At 35.6% G+C, this 25,910-nt stretch overlaps 2 protein-coding genes across 3 annotated transcripts in view; one reads left to right on the top strand and one right to left on the bottom strand.

Annotated features, from left to right (window-relative positions):
• LOC142339638 (uncharacterized) overlaps window positions 1-17,629 on the top strand; it is a 63,000-nt gene extending 45,371 nt beyond the window's left edge. Inside the window, exons 8-11 of the mRNA XM_075389825.1 lie at window positions 6,326-6,508; window positions 6,944-7,134; window positions 11,547-11,752; window positions 16,027-17,629. Coding sequence (XP_075245940.1) covers window positions 6,326-6,508; window positions 6,944-7,134; window positions 11,547-11,752; window positions 16,027-16,235 — 789 coding nt within the window. The 3' untranslated portion in view covers window positions 16,236-17,629. The remainder of the gene's footprint in view (window positions 1-6,325; window positions 6,509-6,943; window positions 7,135-11,546; window positions 11,753-16,026) is intronic.
• Window positions 1-25,910, bottom strand: part of LOC142339644 (uncharacterized) — a 615,633-nt gene that overhangs the window by 254,230 nt on the left and 335,493 nt on the right. The window lies entirely within an intron of this gene.

The raw sequence follows: 25,910 nt of genomic DNA, 5'->3' as shown, positions 1-25,910 counted from the left end.
CGTCCTGAGAATTGGGTGAAACTGACAGATAATAAGTCTCCGAGTAATTTTTCCAGAGCCTTTACTCGTCCGTTAAGTATTGGATTGACCGGAACTGTTGTGGCTACAAATGAATGGTGTGAAGGGCGGTTATTGGTTTGAAAATCTTTGTTGTATTTTCAAAAAAGTTTTTTAGCGGTATACTTGAGGGTTGCAATATATTTTCAAGTTCCATTTGCCCTAATCAGTTTTTAGACAGAAGTCACCCGACGTTAGTCGGTAATATTTTCAATTGCCCTTGAACGAAATTCGATGCAATTATTGTAAATGTTTTCTGCAATTTTTTTGCTGAAACTTTTTGCGGGTTTCTACTATTTGCTTTCAAGTAACTTTTTCAGGCTGGATTTTTTCGCAATCCCAAATGCTTCCCTTCCAAAAATAAATTTTGCTGAAATAAAAGCAATCTTGAGCGCAAATGAATAAGCCATTATAGCTAAGTGGTTTAAGTTCTGCGACTGTCATCGTGGAGGTCGCGGCATTGAAACACTATGAGGTTTGTTTTTTGCACACAAAATAATTAACCAATTTGAAATTTTTAGAATCTAAGCTACACCACTGTAATTAAATTGCCCCAGGCTATCGTTAGATAGCAATCTATCCGTAGGTAGTCGATTTTTGTTTAATAGCTGGGACAGCGAGATGTTGTTGTCTTTTTTAGTAACTGCGAAGCTGTAAGCTGAGCGGAGCTACATGGCGGTGCTTTTGGTTTTTACAATCCAAGAATTGGATTGTATTGGTGCTCGGTCTTTTTATAAGATGTTTTCACACCTTTTTCCATGACTTTGAGCTTTCAAAACGGGATAAACAGTTAAAGCTGAGCGAGCATCAAGTTTAATCAGAGGCCCTTAGCTCGTTTTCGTAGTCTTCCAAGTTCTTAGAGGGGAGAAAGTGGTGGGAAAGTTGTAATTCAAGGTTCACAGATCGTTTTTGAGCCCAAAACGGTGCAATTTTTTTTATTTTTAATTGACCAGTCTTAAATTGACGTTTGTAAAAGTCGATAAAGGTCTTTTGCTGGACATAAGTAATTTTTTGACCATTTTTGTGAGCTGTATGTTTCGGTGCTGCAAAAATAAACACGCAAAGTTATATTAATTTTTGCAATTTTTAGTTTTTTTGAAAAAAATTTTCGAGTTTTCTTTCTCTTGGAGCCAGGGAACCTCCTCTAGGGTTGGATAATAGTTTGCTGCAAAGTCTCCAGTAGCCATGTTGGGGTATTCAACATTTTGATTTCACGAAGTTCAGCGATTTCTTATAAAACTTTCAATTCTTCTCATGTTTTGTCATTTTTTGTTTTCAGCCCTAGGAGCCAGGTAATCTCCTCTAGGGTTTGATATTAGGTTACTGAATAGTTGCTAGGGAAAATAAAATGGCATTCTTATATTCCGAGATTTTTTTAGCTTTATCGGACTGTTGGCTCGCAATTAGGTTGCCGAATAGTTTCTGGAGACAATGAATTGGTTCTGAAGATATTAATGTTACGATTATCCGCAACATTTTATTAAAATTTGCAGCTGTTTTCGATTTTGTTTTGAACATTTTGTCATATTCTGGTTTTATTATCTTTAGGGCCTATGAAATATCTTTAGGCCTTTCAGATGCTTTAGTGGACAGATTACGATGGTTTTCAGCATTTTAATATCACAAATTCTTAGCAATTTTTTAAATTAAATTTGAGTTTTCAAATTTTTTGAAAATTATTGAGCCGAGTTGGGTATGTGAAGCTTTTTGAAGCTCGAAATTAGGTTACTGAATAGTTTTTGGAAACAATGGAATGGCTCTGAAGGCAATAATATCATGAAGTTTAGCAACATTTCGATAAAAATTGCTACTGTTTTCAAATTTTTGGTATTTTTTCATTTTCTGAGTTTATCAATCTTTAAGGGCCAATTAAACGTTTCTACGCCTTCCAGATGCGCTACTGGATTGATTCGAGAGACAAAATATTGGTTTTGCACGTATTAATAGTCCGAAGGGTAGAAACTTTTAGAAAATTTTGCTACTTCCATTTTTAACGTTAGTCATATTTCGTAGCATTGTTGGTTCTTTTCAGTTTTTGCCCCCCAGTTTAGTGGGTGCATATTATTTGCACCCTCAGAAGTATGTGTCATATTTTTACATAATGATTTACTGTGTAATGACACGTGCTCCGTAACTGGAAGAAGCATATCGTACTGGGGGTGGGGGAACAAGTTGAAAAGATCCTCTTTTTTCTAATTGTTTATGCTAAATCTTTAGTGGCCACTAGACCCCTTTCAAGGCATGTGAGTGGGTTAATGGTTATAATTGAAAGGATTAAATTTGGGCTCCAGGGTGAGCGCTTTAACAGTTTAAGCAATGATAATTTTTTATATAGTTTATTTGAATATAGTTTCTCAATTTGAATATAGTTTCTCAATTTTTAGACGATTTCTTTCTGACTTGCATTGTTCAATTGATCTGCTAGTCGGATACATCAGATTTCAGTAAGTCATTCAATTCTTTGGTTTGTATTTCAGGAGTTGTCCTGCTACGTTTTTTGCTTAGTCGTCTGACGCTTTTTTTTTTTCGTTTTTCATTTGTTCACACAGCAAAGCTGAAAAAGGCAAATTTTCTGAATGACTTCCTCCTCTCACAGACGGCGTTTGCGCGCTTGACGTCATTTCTCACTCTTTTTAGCCAACGTTTTAGGTCACTTGCGTTATTAGAATTTTGATCATACGTGACGTACTTCGCTCAATAAAATGACTTTTGCAATTTATGTTTAAGGTCAAAGGAACTCATATTTATGATAAAGGTCCCTAATAAAAAGGCTTCTGCGGAATGAATTTTAAGAACCTTTATTAGTTTAATGCTGAATGTTTTTACATATCTTTCTGAGCGGCGCCCGTAACATTTTCAACTTATATCTGTTTCTATCTATATTATGCGGCACGCAATTCTATTTCGCTGCTATTCAGACAATCTGCCAGCTGTTTTCGTTATCAAGATTTTTTGCGGCTATATGTTGTCACTATTACTTAAAATGTCCTCAATCTTTTTGTTAATTCATTCTCGAAATTTCAACGCAATTGACTGCTTGACGTACTTTTTCCCCTAAGTCGCGCGAGTTTTTTTTGTTCATTTGCGTTATTAAGTTTTTCAGTCACGCGTGTCTTAACTTACAAAAACTGAAACAACTGAGGACTGATTTTGAAGGGCAGTTAGAAATAATTTTTTGAAACAATTTTTAGTTTTTAGATTTTAAATGTTTCGATCCATGGGCAAATATTGATTTTCATGATTTGATACTATTTCTTGCCATGAAATATTGGAATTTTTTGGTTTGGTGCGAATTTTTTTCCTTTCATCTCACACATAACAGGGCACATTTGTTTTTTAGACGGGCATAAGCTAATGTTTTGAAGTTTTTAAGTTAACAACTAACCGCTTTTATGATTTCGACATTATTTGTTTCTATAATTTTTTATCAGTCATTTGGTTTTGACTGTATTTGTCTGTATTTCACTGTACTTGTGTCTTGTCAATTTTCAATAATTACAGGTTTCATCCACTGTAAAATTGGGCATGGTTGAATCCGGTATGGTGTTTCTGTTAATATGTAAAGGATTAAATCACTCGACGCTGTTTGCTTTAATATAAAATATTAATGATTTTTCGAGTTTTGCCCTCTTTGTTTTTTGTTGAGCCTAACTGCTTTTAGGTTGAATTGTAATGAGGTTCAATTGCACCCAATGTTTACTGTTAATAGCTTTTTGTTTTCTGAGTTCTGGAAATGTCTAACTTAGTCTCAATAATGGTAGGTCCTATCTGCTTTCTATTGAAGGACAAATGACTTTGTTTATTGGCTTAAAGTTTTGGTTCAAAATTTTTTACCTGACAGTATTTTTTTTTTAAAAAAAGAGTAGTTGATTTTCGAGTCTTTTTTCTCATTGTTGGTATTTTTCTGTAATAACAGGTCTCATTGACTCTCCGTAGCTGCGTTTTAATAAATTTAGTTATCGGAATCACTTCAGCCAATTTGTGGCTTTACTTTGCACCTAATGTTATTTAATAAGAGATACCATTTGTTTTCGAACAGTGTTGTTTTTTAAAGCTTGCCTTCATATGGTATTCACCTGGCTCTTGTACTTTGTATTGTGTTGCTACTTAAGCTAATTAAGGAAAGGTACACTTCACGACGTTCTAATCAAATCAAAATGAACTTATACTATTTTTCTGCTAACGGCTTTTGATTTTTATTACTTTAACGTCATTCGTATTCGTAAAAGTTTACTTTCAGTCTCTCAGGTATCGGTTGTTTTTTATTCATGTCATTTAGTCTCATTAATAACAAGTTCCATTTGTTTTCTAAAGGGGAATAAGAAGTGTATTTAACGTTTTCAGCTTGTTTGATTTTTGCCGTTTTTATGATCGCTTCTCAAATTTTAACTTACCGTTGTAACTCAGACTTGTGTCTCAATAGTGAAAATTCCAACTGCTTTCTAATGAAGCACAGGTGAATCTGTTTAGCGGTCTCACTTTTTATCTAACGTCTTTGTTACGTTGATTCTATTGGAATTCGAGTTTCGCCCGTAATTGTAGTTTTTGTTAATTGCTCTCGAATGAATTTGAAGCCATTTTTGTAAACATGTCGGTCGCTTTTATGCCAAATTTTTGCTTGAACGTTTTTGTGCTTTTGTTCTCGAGCACTCTGTGACTTCCTGAGTGCTTAAGATGTCAGACTGCTTACCTGGGGGTCAGTGGTGCCCCTGTGGGGACGGTTTTTTGCGCCCATTTAACATTTCTAAACTACACCCGTCTAATATAAATTTCCCACGCCTGACGTTTGAGAGCAATTCACCCGACGTTTATGTTCTTTCTTGTAATATTAAGAGGTCTCTTCTGCTCGCTAATGCGGCACTATTTAATTTAATTAAGGGATTGAGTTATCTAATGTTATTGACAGAGGGGCACCATTTGTTTTCAATTTTTTGTGATTTTCTGAATTTTGCCTTCATTTCTTAATCTCTTACCTTTGTTTCTGTTGCATTGCAGAACGCAGAATCGATGTTGACAGTTTTCTAAGATTGAATGGTACGAGACAGTTTGAGTTAAAATTTTTTTGTTTTACTACCTTTAATGCTACTAATTCTCAGTTTTCATTTTAACTGCAAAAGCTGTAAGCTGAGCGGAGCCATATTACTGTGCTCTTGTTTTTTGTTTTGTTCTCCGGCGCTCTTTTTTCGTTTTACATTTAATCATACAGCAAAGCTGAAAAAGACAAATTTTTTCAATTACTTCTTCCTCTCACTAACGGAGTTTGCGGACTTGACGTCATTTCTCACTCCCTTTAGTCAACGTTTTTAGGTCATTTGCATGATTAGAATTTTGATCATACGTGATTTACCTCACTCAATAAAATGACTTGCACGTAAGTTTAATTTTAATTAGTTTAAGGTCAAAGGAACTCATATTTATAACAAAGGAACTCAGTTCCCTTGTCAAAAGGCTTCTGCGGAATGAATCACTTTGCCGGCTATGTTTTAATGTTGAAACAGCTTTGTTTCTGACATGAACTTTGAAATTTTTTTCGAACGTTGATTCATGCTCTCAATATGGCTCACTGTTATGAAAAATTCGCTAATTGCTATTCGATACATCTGTTTGAGAGAAATTACTAAATCCTAGAGAGAACATGATGTATCGACTAGCAATTAGCAAATTTTTATTAGCACTCATTTATTAATTTCTCTCAAACAGAAGTTGTAGCATAATCTTAGTGCGATTTTTTGCTTGACCGATTTTTCGTCTGACGCATAACTTTTTGTCCTAAAAACAAGGTAAAAGGTAGCGCCCAGAGGGCTTTATGTGGCTGAGCAGCTCTCTTAGAGCCCTACGCCTTACTAGTCTCTAAGTATACGATTCACCGAAACTGTTTTAAGGAGACAATATCAAGGTGTGAAGGGTGGTTCTTAATCTTTAAAGTTTGAACCACTCAGTAAACCCCACCTCCGCAACCCCTTCGAAACTCATCCCCACCCTCCTCCATCCTGGCGATTTGGAGCTCTCCCAACAACCCTACACTCGCCATCTCCTCCACCGCTCGTCCACCCACCACACTCCGCTTACACCCCCTAATGCTAGCATCCCTAAGCCCCGGCAGGCTACTACGGAAGGCAACCACTCGCCGGTCTTTTGGGAGCAATTCGCGCGACGGTAATCTGTTATGTTTGTTATTATTCTTTTTTTAGTTTGAAACTTGACGCGATATGATGCCAAGACAAGTAAAAAGATTAACGTTAAATCCTATTTAATTGTGTTGTGGTAGGAGAGTAAGACAACAAACAACAACTTACAACCTACCACCAAGTCCTCCTCTTCTGGCTCCAACAACAAGAGTGGTACTTTGGACATCACAAATCCATTCAAGTTCAACACAATCCAAAGAGATGATGCAGAGTATGACAATCCATTCGATCACAACAGCGATCATGAAGACCGCCCCGATTCTGTACGTTTGCACTTATTACTGAATTATTGAGTTGGTCTTTTTCTATGCAATTTTTTGTCTGGCCGACAAGTTTTGTTATCTTTCTGTGTGGATAGATTCTGTGTTTTTAAAATTTATCCCCCGACCGATGAGTGTTTTTGAGAGTATTTCGTCCGACATTGGTCAAAACTTTTTAAAACTCTTTACGTAAGATGAATACGAACACTGATTTTCTGCACACACCTACTCGTATATTGTTTGAAAACAAATGAAATATAAAATAAACGATAGTGGGTTGTTAGAATGCCTAATAGTCCTTTCAAAAGGGAAAAAGGGTATTTTTGGCATATTTAAAAAAAAAAAATTGAACGGCCTCAAGTTCTTCCGACCATTTTCTCAACGCTTTGTTCATCAGTTGCTGGTAACAGCTACTGAGTCATAAAATGAACCATTTAGGGTGGCAGCCATGTCTATTCTGCGGTGGGCGATACAAAGGCATCCAGTAATGCCAAGCCTGTAGTTCCTCCCGCGCGCTCGGAGGATGAGCCGGATTATGACGACGATGCCAATTCTGTGTCTTCTGCTGATCATAGTGAGAATGAGGGAGGCTATGATATCAATGTAGCAGCCTCCTCTTCTGTATCAGGGTACGTGATAAGATACTCGCATCATTTTGAAATTCATTCTAAGGTTGATTGTCGGAGCCATATTGCTGCTGGTTTTATTTTGACAAAGCGGGAAATGAATGGTTATTAATAGCTGCGCCTTCTATTTAAACTGATCTTCTAAAGGCAATGTCCTGCTATTGGTTTCATCATTTGGTGCTTGACCTCTTTGCCTATCAATGTCTGTTTTAACTGATAGCCTAGCCACTCTACTTCGCGGCAATATGCTGGAACGTTTTTTTGGAGTGCTTTATGTTATCATTTACTGTAATTGGCTAATACTGTGCCCTTAGTTTTTTTACGGCTCGAAAAGAAGTACTCTGTGTGATCTTTTTTCTTTGGAGTAGTTTAAATTTGCTATTTAAAGCAAGTTTAAAAACCAGGTTTTCGTCTAAGCAATCTTAGGCATACTTTTGAGTGTGTGTTAGATAAATCTGTGACCAAGCGACCAATAAAATATTAGTTGTAGCTAAATTTGAAGTTTTTTTCGACGAATTATCCGTTCTGGAAACAATTTTTTTTACTACGAGCTTTGTATTCAAAACTTTTCAACACCTTGCCATGATCTTGAATTTGAGCATATGCAGAAGATGTGGTTCATTGAAAGTTCTCTTTAAGCAGTAATTTCAGCTAAATTGTAGCTATATTACTTTGTCTTAACATTTGTTTTATCTGACGCTCATTTGTCATTTCAAATTTTTTGATATGATGAAGGCTGTTTCTAATTAAGCGTCGAGAATGGAGTTATATACGATAACTGAATTGAAAAACAAAATATAATAAAGGTGCTCTATTCAGGTACAAATTTTGAAATAATTACTAGTCTTGGGTCGTTTTTTATGGTTCCGACCCACTTAAGTGGGGGGGGGGGGGGGGAGAGCAACTATATACTCCAATGGGTTTTTTAGTCAAATTTGGCCGCTCGATATAATCATCGTAGAAAGTTGTGAGTGGTATCATTAGAAAGCCCGTCGAGTGTAGAATATGGAATTAAAAAGATTTTCTTGAATTTAGTTTTTTTACAGGGAGTTATCGAGGTTTTAAGTTTTGTGAAATGTAGACGGAATTTTGTTGTTTTTTTATTCAGGCGCTCTCCTTGTCACGATTTTCACGTTTGACTTCTGACATACCTCTCACTTTCAACTAAATGGATTCTAAATTCTTTTAAGCATTGAGTTACGCAATGTAGTCAATACCGTCAATGTCAAATGAGCAAAATCAAACGAAACGGGAAAAACCGATAAAGCCCGGTCATTAAGTCATAGTACATTAGATTATCAAAGATCATTAGAGCGATTGCTAGCTGAAAAACCTTCAGTTTAGAAGCTGAAGTAAGTATAGGTTCAGAATCTAACTGAAACTGAACACTGAAATAGAACAGTTTTTGAAACTTAGAAAAATTTTTGTCAATTTCAATCTTTCTTTTCTTTTTCCTGTTTCAATCCCGATGTGCGTCTAGCGCATCAACGGCGGCTTTTTTCCGTTAATCTGCGGCTATGTTTGGTGCAATCGTCAAAGATAGAGGAGGTTTTCTAAATTGTTCGATCCGAGGTTTTTGACTGTATTTTATGCTAATTTTTTCAAAGTTCAACCTTTTCCGTCAAAAAGGGGACCAAATCTGCGTTTTTAGCAACTTTTCTTTAAGCTTGCTGGAGTTAGATACCAAAAATTAAAAACATACCTATCGTACATATATTTTATAAGCTCAAAAAGAGCTAGTTGTACTCTCGCTGGCTTTAAGAGCTTCTGGAATTATGCTTTTGCCAGTTTTTGCAAGTATAAACTCGATAATTATTCAAAATGCATTGTTTTTGATGTACTTGAAAATTTTGTTGTAAAAGTGATGTATTTCGTAACCTTTTGAACAATAAAAAGTTTTCTTAGACTCACAGCAGTATCAGGGCTGATCTTGATCTCGCCAGGGATCCATACAGTAAAAAAAAATTGTTAGGTTTTATTTGGGCTCGGCCTTTTTTTCAAAATTTTTCATCTTTAGTTATGTTATTTACCGACAAGAATTTCAAATCAGGGCTTAATTATTGACAGATAAGTTTTACAAAAATTAAGGCCCAATAAACAAATTTTGGTTTCATATTTAAGCTCATGGTTTTTATGGCTTTGAGCACATGTTTTCGTAAAGTTTTATGGGCTTCTAATGTTTTGCTTCCATTTTTTTTACTTTTTTACTCCAATGACTCGGTCTTGCCAATCACAGATACAATTGAACTCTTTGAGATCTTCAAGTGCGACTAGACAATGCTTTTATTTGTTACCTAAGGTCTCTTATGGCTTTGAATATATTTGTTTTAAAATGTCGGTGATTTTTTGAACTGTGCCACTATTTTATCTTTGTTCTCTCAACTTTTGGTGTAGTATCAGTAAAGACGGGTAAAAACACATTTCCCGTGAGCTCAAATTAATGTTCGTAAAATCTTTATTTTTAACTAACGGTTTCGTGGTTTTGACTTTTCAAAAAATTGATTTTTACAATTTTAATTCACATTTTAGAGGTTCATTTTGTTTGTCAAATTGTCAGCTTACCCGAGAATCCAATTGAAAGAATCCAGTGTTGGCAGAATGTTCAGCGTTGAAAAAAGGGGCAACTGAATATGTTAAAAAATATTCTGTGGAATAATTTATGTTTTATGAGCTGGGACAGTTCTCTCGCAAATTTTTGAGTTTTTAGTTTTTTTTATGGTGTCATTTTTTATGTACTACATATACCTGATAATGATAGGTCTCAATTGCTTCCCCAAGTTGTATTATTGAATCTATTCAACGATTTCCGGTTTTAGCTAAATGTTTTATTGTCTTTGAAAATAAAAGGTTTTTTTAAATGTTCTCATTTTTATAATCGTGTAACTCAGCCTCAATAATACGAAGTCTCCACTACTTATCCTGATTCAAACATTAAATTCTCTGTTGCTCATTTCATTTCGTTCAAGTTTTCGATACTTTTCAGTTTTTGGGTTTCTTTTTGTTGTCCTTTTTTAAGGAAGACCATTTGATATTCAGGCCAGAAGCAACCGATGATTTATAGTTCTTGCAGCTAACAGCCTATGACGTGCCTTCAACACTGATGTCATAAAATTGTTTGAAATTTTGACTTCTGCCTGTATTTGTTGCTATTTTGTAGTCATGAGACTTATTTTCTTTAATAACAGGCGCAATTGGCGTCCTAAGTTGTTGCAAGTTAATCCATCCGTATTAGTTGAAAAACATTATTTATAAAACATTCAGCTTCTCCATTTTTTTAAATCATTTTTCGGTCGATTTAGAGCTTAGTCTCTGTAAAGACAGGTATCAAACCGTATCAGTGAGCTATAATTTATCTCATTGAAATAGTCATCTTCACGACGGTTTTAGTTTCAATCATTTATTTTGCTTTATTACTACGAGATTTCATAAATTTTTTGCGATTTTTACATATTTGTACATTTTATAGGATTGTTGTTTTCCTTATCATTACTGATAACATAATTTATTTTAATGCTCTGGCTTTGAAAAATTGCGTAACTGAACATTTGTAATGCTCTTATTGACAAACTTATGGGTTTAACGGCTTCACTGCCTTTTTGCGCAAAGTTTGATATTTTCAGTTGTGCTGTCTTTGTCCTTCTTTTTGTAGTCTTATGACGTAAGCAGGATAATGATTTGTCTCAATAGCTACCTATGGAGATATAAATATGTGATTTCAGTTAATATATAATTATTTTAATCACTTTGAAATTAATTGTTTTCAAAAACAGAAACGCATATTTGAACTTCGCCCCTTTTTACTCTTTTTTTTGTTAACTTGTTACCCGGTCGCATTGAGGACAGATCCGATATCTTTTTATTGGAGTATAGGATGATATGTTTAGGTTTTATCTGATGCGAGTTTGATTTTACTTAGTTTTTAAAAAAATAGACGACTTCTGGTCGTAATTAATGTTTATTTGTTTTTTATGATGGTCTTTTCTAGTTGTCCTATTTGCAAGTTTTGTCAGCCCTCTAAAGTAGCGTTATTTTATTCCATAAGTGGTTTGTTTAACGACATGTAGGTAGTAAATTAAGCCAAGATTGTGGATGAGCTGGGTCGGAACGTTATGTGCGAACGCACATTACCGAGCCTCCTTGTTGTGGTAAATGCTACTTTGGCATAATTTCGCAAAATTTTTCTCACTTAGTCAGCCCCACCAACCCCAGGACTCCCCCCGTTCACTCTTCTCCACCTCGCAACGCTTGACAACCCAGCCCCGCACCCCCCCCCCCCCCATTGTAGCACCCTGAGCCCCAGATTGCTTCTACCGAGGCCAACTGCTCGACGGTTGTCTATAATTATTCATAGCTGTAGCTGTATTGCGCAGTCTTCAACTGATGTAATTAATATGTCCCTGGGTTTTTTACTGCAGATCTAGAGAGACAGCAGGACCTTCTCCAATGCCCAGGGGAGTGTCCGTCCTCAATCCCAGTCAGCGACTACAGAACAACAATGACAACTACGATTCTGAAGACGACGCCCCAGGGCCAGATAATGGTGTGTACAGTAATGGCGAGTTGTTACCAGACTCAGAACAACCAGAGGTGAACGGCGCGGGCCGAGCAAGCTGTGGATCTGGTTAGAGTCACTTCTCACCCCATACACTGTTCTAAATGAGTGATGCGAATGCGGCTGATACGAGAACTAACGCACAAAAACGTCACATAGAAGCTTCGCTTTATTTTGTTCTGTACAAAATGTTCATGGCAAAACTAGAGATCGCTCTCAGTAAAGTGATTTCAAACAGCCCTGTGTCTTGTCTTTCCCTCTTAAGCATCCACTCCAAATCCCATATTCATATCTTAACCTGAGCGAAACCCTGACAACCCGCAATAAAGTTAATTTGAAAATTTTGAAAATCGACTGCTCTTTCTTAAATTTTGAGCTTCTTTTAAGTTTTTAAGCTGTGAGCAGCAGTTATTTTATTCCTACATCGGTTGAAATCAAACAGTAACTGTTCAAGAGGAGTTTTCAGTTTTTGTCCGCTAAAAGGAGACAGTTTTGTCTAATCTGCTATTGACTTATCTACAAGAGTATCATAGCAACTTGTTGCGAGCGTGACTTGATTCGAAGCGTATTATAAAGTGCCCACAAATTCTGCTTTTACCACTTATTTTTTTGAAGGGTAGAAGTATTTCTGCTTCTTTTCCGTATCGTTTTAGAGGATTTCAGTTGTGTTTATTGCTCTCAAGCTAATTGTTCCGATTCGGGTCCTGAGCAAAACAGGTTTTTTATTATGACTTGTTAATTGCTCTCGAACGAAGTTTGAAGCAATTTTTGTAAACGCGTGTCTTTTCAAATGTAAAATTGTAGGATGTTTTTGCACCCATAAATAAAAATTTATCTCTTGAATTAAATTGTTCCTCCTGTCGTTCAAGAGCAATTTGTCCGACGCTAGTGGGTTTGTTTATTAATAGCCGCGAAGTGATAGCGGCTATTATGGGGACATCGTGTTTTTTTACAATTCAAAGAATTTGAATTGTATTGGGGCGCTGTCTTTTTTTTAAGATCTGTTCACACATTTTCATGATTTTTGAAGTCAAATTGGAGTAATGATTTTGGTCACGCCGAAACAGGAAGTGGAGCGAAAAAGCGAGTGGCTTTGCGGCGTGAAATTTTTTCGCTCCAAATTTCAAGTAGAGTGAGAAAACGGTGTTTGAACAAAAATTCGCTTTCTCGGTAGTGGTTTTTTGTTCACATGCGGCAATTTCACTTTGATTTTTACTGTTTTTTTTTCAATTTTTTGGATCGGATTTTCTGAATGGTTTTTCCAATCCATTCATAGTCCGTTTTAGGTCTAGTTTTCTTTTTAGTCAATAAAAATTCTTTGAATTGTGTGTCAGGACTTGTCCTGCTATGTTTTTTAATTCGTCTCCATCGATGATTCTTGCGACCCGACTTCTTGGAATTGACTTTTTCAATTTCAGTGATTTCAACTGCTTTGCAGTTAAAAATTGTGTGCGTGACGTCATTTTTTCTGCTTTTAGGTCAATCTCGTGACTTACCTCACTCAGAAATGACTTCTGAACACGCTTATTGAAATTTAAATTTTATTATAATTTACTAATTAAAGGTCAATAGTGTGCATCTAGGTAGTGCCATGCTTATATGCCCTAATTCCTGAGTAATAGAGTCTTGTGTTTTAATATCGAATATTAACTTATCTCGAATTTTAAAAATTAATATGAAAAAGCTCCCTTAGGGTTTTTTCCTTGTAGAGCAAACGTGTCTCATGAAAATGACAGTCCGAATCTAACCTTTAAAGTCTAGTGGTCTATTAAAAAACTGATGGTCGATCTGTCAATCCTATTTCGTTAGTTGTTTCAATTCATGGTAGGCCACAAGCGTCTATCGCGGCTAATTTCTGGCAATCTGCCGGTTATGTATCCTTTTAGAGCATATGTGTCTCATAAAAATATCAGTCCGAATCTAACCAAAAAGCCTACTGGTCTTTTAAAGGACTGGTGGTCGATCTGTCTATCTTTTTTTAGTTTTTTCAAGTCACGGAATGCCACAGTTGAATTCTTCAAGCTTTCTGTTCAATACAATGATAGACAGCAGTTGCTCAGTAATGCACTCTAAAATGGAGAGGGTCGTCGATAAATGAAATCAGTAATGTAACAAGGATAAATACATAGAAACCATATTATGCCCGTTACTTCTTTTTTGCGTGTAAGAAATTGATTCTCATTGGTTTTTTTGTACTAATAGTCCCATGCTTTCATTCAGAAGGATGCGTAATTATCAAATCCTTTACGTCCTCTCGAAAAATTTGTTGGTTATATTTATAGTTCACTAATTGCTCTCAAAGAGAGTATGTAGCAATTATATTAGTACTGTGGTCTTTTTTCAATGTGATTGTTTGCTTGACCGCTTTTTCGTCTGACACATTTGCCTTTTTGTTCTCAAAAACGTGATAAACAGGTAACGCCGGAGCGGCTTACCAGTCTCTTAGAATGCAATTCACTGAAAAGTTTGAGAGGAGACAACATTGTGTGAATGGCGTTTCTTTAATCTTAAAAATTTGAACCTCTCAGTCACCTCAACCCCGCCCCCTCCGTAACTGCACCCCCCCCCCCAAAAAAAATACCCCCAGTCCACTCTCCACCTGTTTGTTTGGACTCCCCTTCTAATCCAGCCTTCGCAACCCTACCCCTATCGCTTGACCCCCGCCCCACTCCGCTCACCCCCATGCTGGTATCCCTATGCCCCGGCTGTCTACTACCGAAGCCAACCGCTCGCCAGTCGTATGATTTTCTACAGGTTTTAAGCTGTATAACGTGTTCATAACTTGACCTTCGATTTCTTTTCAAGTATTTGTTTTGAATTTAGGTTTGTAACATTTGGAAAATGTTTAGCTGTTTTTAGTATACACTTGTTATTGACCGCTGTTATTATTCGATGTGAAATGGACGTTTTGGGGACTTTTGCCTTGTTAATGATGGTCCTCCATCTAATTCCACAGGTTGCTATAAACATTTTTACGGTCATTAATGGACTCATGTATAATGAATGCCGCTAATAATAAGAAGAATGAGATTTCGACCGACTTGGAACTTGCAGTTTAAATTTTAAAAAAATCCAAAATATTTACATGGAAACAAGAAATTGCATCGGCAAGCGACTCCAACGCAATTCCTTATCCGCTGCTTTCTTTACCATATTCTACGCTTCACGAGCCTCTTTTGTACAGATCGCGGCCATCTGACGGTTATTGTTACTCAACTGGAAACGAACCACATGGCCTAATGTACTGCTAAATACTGAAGATAGGGGTAGGTATTTTTTGCTCAAGTTTTTTGCAGGCCTCTCGCTCATTGTTTTTAACAGTAAGAAGCGAAATCCTGAATACCAGCTATCAAATGTTGAAATATGTTACGTTAATATGTTGAAATATGTTACATGTTTGACCCAAAAAAAAACAATTGTGTCTATGCAAAGTTTGTAGCAATGCAATTATTTGAGGTCTAATGGCGACAGAATTAATTTTTCGTCAACAAAAACATGATAAGTGAAAAGCCCAGAGGTATTAAGTTGAGATCGAGTCTGTTCAGAGTGTCACTAGTCTCTAGGTGAGCGTTCCGTCGAAACTGTCAAAAAGGCCTTCTTCATTCATAGTATAATGGGTAATTATTATGAATGGTTTCGCGCCCACTTTGTTTTTAGATGATAAAAATATCCTGTTTAATTGCTCGTGAACGAAGTTCATTGCAATTATTGTAAACGTGGTCTTTTTATGCAAATTTTTTGCTTGACCATTTTGCGCTTTTCTTCTAGAACATTCCGTGACTTTTGAAGTGACTTTTTCACGCTTTCGTTCTTAATTTTTGAGTGATCTTTATTCTCACTCCGAAGTTGCTAATATACAGTCGGTTGCAGCATAGCAAAAATCAGAGCCAAATAGCACAGTCGGCAGTGCATATGGTTATGAAGAGGGTTGTCAATGGTTCGAATCCCGTTGGGGTCAAATGTTTTTCCACCCGCCTGTCGTTCGAAAGCAATTCTTCCGACATTTGTCGGTTTATGTTTAAGTTGGTCTTTTTCTATGCAATTTTTGTCTGGCCGACAAGTTTTGTTATCTTTCTGTGGATAGATTGTGTTTTTAAAATTTATCCCCCGACCGATTAGTGTTTTTGAGAGTATTTCGTCCGACATTGGTCAAAACTTTTTAAAACTCTTTACGTAAGATGAATACTAACACTGATTTTAATTGCCCTTGAACGAAGTTCATAGCAATTATTGTAAACGTGTTGGTCTTTTTTATGCTAATTTTTCGCTTGACCATTTTGCGCCTTTCTTCTAGAACATTCTTTGACTTCTCATTATTCTGACATTTGTCGGTTTATGTTTAGTAGTAAGAGATGACGCCAAAGTGGAGTTTGACGAAGGTGTGAGAGTGAAAGCGTTGTATGCATACGAAGCAGATGAAGAAGACGAGATTTCTCTTGAGGCAGGCGAGGAGTTCATCAAGTTGGCGGATGCTGATGAGAACGGATGGGCATACGGGTTCAGACGCAACAGATATGGACTCTATCCTGCATCGTATGCGGAGGAAATATGAATGTCCAACCCCCATTTACAATGTTCACCGGATGTTTTCACCAGACTCAAATCTGGATGTTGCGCCTCTTGCGAAAAGTTTTCTGAATTTGAGAATTTCGAGAGGTCCCAACATAGTCGGAGCCACCAAAACTTGTTTATGAAGGATGTCTTTCGGTTCTGGAAGCTTCAAATATTACGGAAAACAGCATTAGAGAGTGGCTATTGTCACCAATTGGTCGGCGAAGAATGGGAACTTTATTTGAAGTTGAACTGGATAGTAATTGGTAAAGTTGCTCAGGTCTATCTTTCTGTATTTTCTCTCAATATTTGTATACTTTCTGTCCTTCAAACCAACATTTCTGAATGAGTTTGTACTTTCTGAACTGACGAAATGTTATTGGAATTCTACGCCTCTCTGATCAATGTGGTAATAATTGCAGGACCTCGCCTTACTTTTGAATGCATCAAGTTAATATACTTTTAGGCCTATTAGTAGTTTAGAGATAATTGCTTTTGCTTAAATAGACTTGAACTTAGGGTGATTTCTAGATATGGTGACAGAAATTACTACCCCTGCTTTGTAATGCAAAACGCACCCCCAGAAAAATGCTAATCCTTTTCTACAATTCTTTTGACCTTCAATGAACAGATTAAATTCTTTTTTTTTTACAATTTGGAATGCTATTATGTCAATTAAAATTGCCGTATTGATTCTCTGTCATGTTTTATGTATTCTGTAGTTTTGGCAACACCAAACCATGCTCCCAATAATTAAAAGAGAATATTCTGAATAACTATTAAAATATAGGAAAAAAATTGATCCCATTCAAGCCAAATGTCAACTACAAATGTGAATGAAAATTTTGTGATCCGTGAAGGTGTTTCGGTTTGTTTGTCAATACAATCACCCTCAATCCGCTTTAATCCACCTTAAATTCCACCTCCGCCATATAGCTAGAGCTATTGTGTCTGTCTGAACACATATCCCCTTATTCTTCAGTGCTAAATGTGACCTGTAGAGTAGTTGTGTGTTTATCCAACTAGATTTTGAGCCTTTTTGTAGATGAACAATCAATGCTTTGTCACTAGTTTTGAGTAGATTGTTAGATGACAACTTGTTTGTCAAATATTGTCAGTAGTGAATGGCTGTGGACAGTTTTATTAGCATTTGGTATGTGACACCCTCTGGCCTTGTACTTTATTAGAGGATAATTAAATGCTTTCTTGTATATATCGTGAAATTAGTTATTTTGATTTAATATATAACTATTTTAGAAGCACTTACGCAGATAGTTGCTTAACACAATGCTTTTGGAATCAGACGGCTTAAATGTTTGATTTCAGTGCTCCTTTGAGCGCCTTAAACAGTCCATGCTGTAATATTGCCCAATTTAAATTTAATTTTTGTTCGGAGCACGTTTTTTTTCGGCGTCAGGACCAAGTTATGCAACAGTTATATAGTCATTGAGAAATAATAAAGTAATAAACATAGTATTTCCTATTTACCAGTTCACCATGGAAACAAAATACTGGGTCATTTTCAAGACGTTCAGGGGTTGCGTGCCCAGAGGACTGCTATCCTTGAACATGCATCTCATCCGCTGTTGTATGTAATCCGAAAAACGCGGACGCTAGTTGCGGCGAAGCGTGTGCACCGTCACGCCACTAACAGTTTACAATAATGCTATCTCTAACTGTTACGGCTTTATTTCTCCCTTAGCTGTTTCAATCCCAACGTCAGTCAGTGGGTTCAACCGCTGATATTTTGTTCAATCTGCCAGCTATGTTTTAAATTACTCTAATTCAGAATTTTAGCAGATGAAGGGAATTGGTGCGGCAACAAATGAGTTTCCTTGTTTCAATTTAAATATTGTTAATTGCTCTTGAACGAAGTTCATGGCAATTATTGTGAACGTGTGTGTCTGTTTTATGCAAAATTTTCGCTTGACAGTTTTGACTTTTCGAATTATTTTTACGCCCTTGACGTGCTTTTCGCGTGATCTAAAATTCTGTCTCAATCACAATTTCAAGCAGCTGAACTCTATTGGCGGCAATTTAATACTAACAGTCAAATGAAAAGTGCACCGAAACTAGTGCCATTTTTCTCTTTAAATCTTAATAGTTGTATATGTTAACCTCTAATGTGGTTATTTGAAGCCCACTATTGAACTTCTTAGTCCCATTTCTGCCCCTCCCCCGACTGAAGCAGGCTGCAATTGATTAGAGCTCCCACTAGTCGTTCGAGAGCAATTCTTCCGACGCTTAGTCGGTTATGTTTGAATAATTGAGAAATAGTAAGACCCATAGTATTTCCTATTTACCAGTTCGCCAAGGACACAAAATACAGGGTCATTTTCAAGACAATTCAGTGGCTCCGAGCCCAGAGGACTGCTGTCCTTGAACATGCATCTCATCCGCTGTTGTATTAATCCGAAAAATACGGGACGCTTGTTGGGCCGAAGCGCGCGCAGCGTCACGCCACGAAGAGTTTACAATAATGCTATCTCTAATTGTTGCGTCTTACTTGACATCTTTTTGAAAACTTGTCTTGCATGCCTATCGGCTTGTTTGACCACCCCCGTTTTAACCTATGGTTAAACTTAGACACGTTTCTTTGTCTATGCGTCAGCGGCCCGTGGGACTTTATATGAAACTAGCTTACAATTGACATGGGATCAACTTATTCGCTTAAGTATGATGAAACATTGTTGTAAGACGAACTGCTAGTTTTTAATGAGAATCAAGCGAGAAGATTAAAAAATAGGTATTTCGGTACATAGGTATTTCTTGAATGCGGAGTATCAACCGCATTTTGATAATAGCTTAATCTGCCTCTTGGTGATACCGAGATCCTTATCCGCTTTAGCAAAAATGGACGTGATATCTCAGAATCTACGATTCCCTTTGAAACTTAGTAGCAACAAGTTGCCTTGCAATGAATTTGGATCAGATAATACCGTACGCTTACATTTTCGTTTTACATTTGTTCACAGCAAAGCTGAAAAAGTCAAATTTTCTGATTGAGTTCTCTCACTAACGGTTTCTGCGCGCGTGACGTCATTTCTCATTCTCTCTCTAGCAAAGGGTTTAAGATCATTTGAGTGATTAGATTTTGATCATTCGTTACTTACCTCACTCAGTAAAATGAGTTTTGCCCTTTAAAATCTAAGTTTAATTTGAATTAGCTTAATGTCAAAGGAATTTATGTGTAGTTAAGGTCCCTAATAAAAAGCTTCTGCGGAAGGAATTTTAACAAGCTTTGTTAATTTATCGCTGAATGCTTTTTACCTAGCTTTTTGAGCTGCGTCGATTTTTTTAATTTAGACCTGTATCTGTTTTATATCTATTAAACGGCACGCAAGTCTCTTCTTTCGCAGCTATTCCGGCAATCGTCCGGCTATGTTTAAAATTTTTGAAAATTATCAATTTAGCAAAATAAATTTAAATGAAATGAAAATTTTAAAAACTATTTAACGTGATCAAATTGTAGATAATCTCATTGCGCATGAAAACATCTATTTTATAATTTTAAGCTACCTTCAATTCAGATTTATATTAATATGCTGAAAAACTGACTAGATTTCTGAACTGCCTCAGAATTTCGGAAGTTTTTCCTTTCATTGTTTCTGAGGTACTATCACAATTTTTGCTTTTTTTTGGTTACTAATCACAACTGAAAATTGTTCTAACCAGTTGGTACAGAAAAATCGTTTCCTATCGAGAGAAATTAACAGGTTTCTCAAACTCGGAGCTGATTTCAGATCTGTTGAAACTCCCTGGACGAATATTTTTTAGCTTTGCAATTTGTCAAAATGAAAAATTCATTTTGTTCAGATATAAATTTGCACTTAAAGAAGACGTGTGACGCGGTATTCTGGTGAACTTGTGTAAAAATAGAAACCTACCAACTGCTCTCAGGTCATACAGTAAGAAGGATTCAAAAATGCCGAGGAGAGGTGCGCGGCGCTTTCTCAAAACAGTTATTAGTCACAGTTAGTCAGCTGACAAATAATTGGTGCTCTTTAATGGAAACGCTGCGATTGAGATCTAAATTATTAGGTATAACATCAAAATACTTTGGTCGAAAAGAAAAGCAATTTTAATTAAAATTTGTTTGAAGATATTTAATGAAGATATTTAAATAAGACATGAAAATCTGATTTTATAAATTTTATCTCAAATTTTCACAAAACCACTCATATTTTAGATGTCCTTTTTCTTGTCGAATTTTTAAACTTCACAATTAATGGTCAGTAGTTGGAGAGTTCGTCGAAATTTCACAAAAATTTACGGTATAACGAATCGAGTTCTGCCATATTATTAACCCCACATTATATTCTAGTGGGAAAACTGGGTTTCTCATGTTTAATTATTTTTTAACACAACATGTTTGTAGTTCACTTATTTTAGATGCTTGAAATTATGGCCCAAATCTTTAACTAACAGCTTTTGTTTTCAATCGGGCACTTCAAAAATAAAATTTGTTGTGTATGATTTTTTATAACATAATAATAATAATAATAATAATAATAATAATAATAATAATAATAAATTGTTCTCAAGTATGTATAAACAAACAACATTGTTCAATGAGGTTTACATATACATACTCAAAAGGCCATCAAAAGGCAAAAAAGCCTAGTCGTGTGAGGCCTTTGGGAAGCAGCTTGTAAGCAAATAGGGGTGGGGGTAGGGTGTTGATATTGGTTTGTTTTTAAGGTTTAAATAGATTGAGTGACAGCAAGTACGCGTGAGGAAACAGTTGAACTTTTGCAAAAGGATAAAAATGAAAAAAAAATTAATGTTTTAGACAATTGCTCAAAAAAAACTAATAAAAAAGTTCTATGATATCATTTCCTTGTATAAAATTTTCAAGAAAAGTATGGTGGTGTGTATTAATTCCAGATTTGTAGCGACTCTTTTTAAAGTGAACATATTTTGAGTCGAAATTAAGTATATAATTTAGCAATTTCCTTGTTCGTATTCCAATTCTCTTTGGGTTGATACCAGTTAATTGATTGCTAGGTTTTAGTTTCTTACTTGTTGTTCTTTTCTCATCTAGCTTCACAAGCTCTGAATCCTCAATAAATCTGTTAAAAACTTCATTTTTATGTTCTCGCCTAATTGTTTTGGTTAAAAATTTTAAAATCTCATAAATATGCAGCTCTTTCACCAGGAAGATTCCATAATTTACCCGTTCTTTCGCTGTTGATAGATGACTCTGTTTCCTGAAAATAATTCTTGTAATTTTTTTAATTTTCACTTCGATAAACTTCAGGCTTGTCTTGTTTGCAGTTCCGTAAATAAGCACTCCATATTTTATAACCGGTTGAACAAACGACTTATATACTAAAACTAATTGTTTAATACTCAATATAAAACCTCAGTTTGTAGAACAATCCCGTAAATTTGGTCAATTTTGCAGCGACGCTATTTATATGTTTTTTGAAATCCAATTTGTTGTCCAGCAAAAGGCCTGGATACTTTACTTCGTTGCTCTTTTTAAAGGTTGCGTTTTTCAGTCTTAGAACATTCATCATAGTTTTAAAACCTAAGTTTAGATTAATCGTTTTTTCAACATTGAGCGTCAGTTTGTTATCGCTTAAGTAGAGGCCGATGTTGTCAATATCACTTTGAAAAAGAACTTCATTTGCATTTTTTTGGGTGCAGAGCAGTATCGTCGGCATAGAGCGTTATTATAGAGCAGTTGCATTGTTGTCTGATGTCATTGACGTATATGATGAAAAGTAGTGGTCCTAAAACTGAACCTTGCGGCACGCCAAACGTAACAGTTCTCGGACTCGTTCTTGCAGCACCATATCTAAGAATTTGTTTTCTGTCAGATAAGTAAGATATCATAATTTCAAGCTTTGCGCCTCTCAAACCTATGTTAGCAATTTTTCTAGGTAGTAAGATATGATTAACCGTGTCAAATGCCTTTTTCAAATCTAGAAACAGACCTATCGAGCACTTTGGCTGGTTTTCTAAAGTGTCCCTAGCGTTTTCAACAAAATGCGCTAGTGCATCAATTGTTCCTCTTTGTCGTCGGAAACCATATTGATTTGCATCCAGGAGATCAAAAACTTTCAAAAAATTAGATATTTTGTTGTACAGAAATGTTTCAAAGACTTTTGCAACAGTTGGAAGTAGAGAAATTGGTCTGAAGTTTGATGGTTCCTGGACATCACCACTTTTATGAACTGCTACTATGATAGCTTCTTTCAGGCAAGGTGGAAAGTTTCTTTCATCGATACATTTGTTGATTAATTTTGTTAGTATTGGCACAATTACCCATTCGAGTTTCTTCAAAAAAAAGTTGTTCAATTCAAAGCAATCTGTGCTATATTTGATTCGCATTTTATTTATTATTTCCCGTACTTCCAATGAAGTGGCCCTGGTTAGTCGCATTGACTGTACACTAATACTACTGCTTTTAGAAATATTCTCACTTTTAGACTCAAAATTTGATGCTAAGGTTTTACCAACTGTAGAGAAATAGTCTATGAATTTATCAGCTGTCTCTTTATTGAGCCTATCTTGCGATGCAACTTTGTCTTTTAATCGGCTAATGCAGTCAATAAAAGATTTAGAGTTTTTCTCTTGATCGTTTTTGTCTTTTGTTCTCATAAAATTTTGGTATTGTTGTCGTTTCTTGGTAGGTAGATGTTTTATTTCGTTGTCAATCCAAAATTTTTTATTTTTTGCACCTTTACAAATTTTTGTACGGACAAATTTTTCAACACATTTATTCAAGAGAAACTGAAAATTTTTCATTGCTTCTTCAGAACTCAATTGATCAAGCGTTAGTTCAAACTTCTGTAATTCATGTTGCATATAAAATTGAAGATTAACAATTACGTTTTGGTCATTAAGTTTTGTCCACATTTTAATCATACGATCGTCATCATTTTCTTTTTCTGAATGATTCAATTTGTGTCCCGAGAATCCAAAAATGAGCGTATAAGGATCTGTTAGCGTAGTTTGTGACACTTTCTGATCAATTTTTACGTTGGAATACACGGCATCAATACAGGTATTACTAGTCTTTGTTTCTCTAGTGCAGTTCGCATTTTCTGCATAATGCAGATCAAAAGACAGCAAGGCTTCTTGCAATATTTTCAACTTTGAAGAAACGGTGTGATGATTTATATTGAAATCACCACATATAACTGACATATAGCCTTCCGGAATAACAACTTTCTCAAAATGGTTTCCTAAGCTTGTGCTTAGTTTTTCGTTGGACGTGCTTGGTTTGACGTATATTGTAGTTAAAAAAACTTTTAAATTCTTATAGCAAAACTTCAGTGTCAAAATTTGGCACTCGTTGCCGGTGTACTTGCTTACTGTTTCGAACTTTATTTTATTTTTCAAAAAAATACTATTTCCTCCACCTCGATTTCGTTTTACACCCCTACTGACTGTGACGATTTTTTGATAACCATCTAGTTGCAAACAAGCAGTGTCATACTCTTCGTTTATCCATGTTTCTGTTAAGCAGACGGCTAAGGGTAGACTATCTAAACTGTTTACTAGAATTTGAAGCTGATATAAATTTTTGTATATAGATCTTACATTTTGAAGCATGAAGAGCTTTTGCATTTTGTTGTACTAAAATGATATGTAAAAGTGGAAGAAAAACGAGACGACCATTGTCTTCAATGGATTGTAGCAGCAAAGTTTGAAGTGTTAGCGGATATGACGTTAGAGTTAAAACAACTCTGGGTATCAGAGTAAAAAATTGTTTTTTCGAAAAAAAAATCGTAGACGAAATATGTGTTTCTTTTGTTAAAATATTTAAAAATATATAGCCTAAAAGGAGAAAGAAAAAAAACAAGAAAACGATGAAAATAAAATTTTTTCTGCTAAGATCATGTATTTGGAGAAAGTTTACAAGTTTAACAACTTCAAGCGCATAATCGCAGCAATCAGTTGATATACTTGATTTATCTTGGGTGATCCTGTTTTCACATTGAGAAAAATGAAACGACATCTTCGATTTTAAGTAGGCGCTTTATCGCAGCCATCAAATCTGATGTACGGACAATTTCTTTTTTCATTGATTTTTGGTCGTAGTGACGCGTAATCGCAGTCAGTTACAATATTTCACTTTTAATTATTTATATAATTATAATTAATTTTTTATATGTGACGCGTAATCGCAGTCACATTTTCTGTTTTACAATAAATCAGAATTAATCTAAATCAATTGAGAAAAGAAGAAAAATCTAGAAATTTTGACGTATCTAATTGAATACTTTTTTTTACGGGGCCTCAAAATAGGAACTGCTTCCCAAAGTTTCCAATAAGATCAGAATATCATTAGCACAAAACAAAAGAATTTTTAGTTTGTTCACTAAACGTCTTTTTTTTGTTCAGTCAGCACTTAAAAATTTTTTTAAAGTCCGGTGACTTCTCTCTGTCATCATCATCAACTTTGTCGTCATCATCAAGGCAGTATTTCCTTTTTTGGTTTTCTCGTTTGATCGGGTTTTTGACATTTTCAAGATCGCTAATTTGATTGATGTTGTGATAGCCAGTATCATTGTTGTTTCGCTTCACCAATACAGATACGGAACAATTTTTTGTCGAATTAATGAAGCCCTGTCTATTTGCCTCGGCCCTAAGTTCACCTTCAAACTTTGGTAGTCGTTCATTCAAGAAAATAGGTTTTTTATTCAGGCTATTTTTTGCAGTTTTTAACTTTCGTCTTGCCGCAAACACTCTGTCTTTCTTGTGGAAATAGACAAACTTGCAAATAACCGATTCATATTGATCTCCATTAGCAGATCCCGGTAAAATATGACATGCTTTTATTCTGTTCTCAGTGAGTTTTTTTTCAGAAAATCGCTAAAAAATCTCAAGGTATTTTTCAGTACATTTTTGCTATCTCTTGGATCGAAAGGCGGATTGAGATTATTAGGCAGTCTTTGCTCGTGTACCTTTCTTGTGCTCTGAGGCGCTCATTTATATCAAATTGCATTTTTTCAAGTTTTTTATTTTACTTTCCTGTTCTTTGTTTTTTGGCGATCAAACCTGTGACCGAATTCTGCAATTGATCCACCTGCTTCTTCAGTTGACTTGATTCACCCTCCATTTCCATCCAGCTGTGAGTCGGGTCAAAAGTTAATTGTAACAAGGATAAAGACAAACTTGTAAAGAATACGAGTAAAAAAAGAGTAAGAGAAACAAAAATCCGCAAATGAACTGTTAATTATTAGACAATGGCCGTTCCCAGTTCCTACACACCAGCTGGGTACATAGTAGTAAAACTAGTGTTTTAATATAGAAATGATTATGCAAAAGCGTTATTAGATTTAGATATGCTAGTGTTGAGTTGGTTCTAAACGTTCAATGGGTACTAATTCTGCAGAGCTATTTTTGACTTTAGTGATAATTCAGCTCGAGCCGAAAAAATGGGGCGAAAAGAAAGTAGTGTTGCTGCATAGACTTTTTACTCTCTCTCTCTCTCTCTCTCTCTCTCTCTCTCTCTCTCGAAATTTCAAGTAGAGCAAGGAAATCAAGGTTTGAACAATAATTTAGTTTGTCAATTTTGGTTTTTTGTCCACTTGCGGCAATTGGATATCTGTTTTCACCTGTTTTTTTGTTTTCAGTGTTTTTTTGCTCAATGGTTTCACAAATCAATTCCTAGTCAATTTTAAATTTATTGTCAAGGAATGAATTTTAGATCAACATT

Source organism: Convolutriloba macropyga, chromosome 5, assembly GCF_964194025.1.
Source record: "Convolutriloba macropyga chromosome 5, txConMacr16.3, whole genome shotgun sequence".
NCBI lineage: Eukaryota > Metazoa > Xenacoelomorpha > Acoela > Convolutidae > Convolutriloba > Convolutriloba macropyga.
The sequence above is the reverse complement of the archived record's forward strand: the minus strand, read 5'-3'. Positions and strand labels throughout refer to the sequence as shown.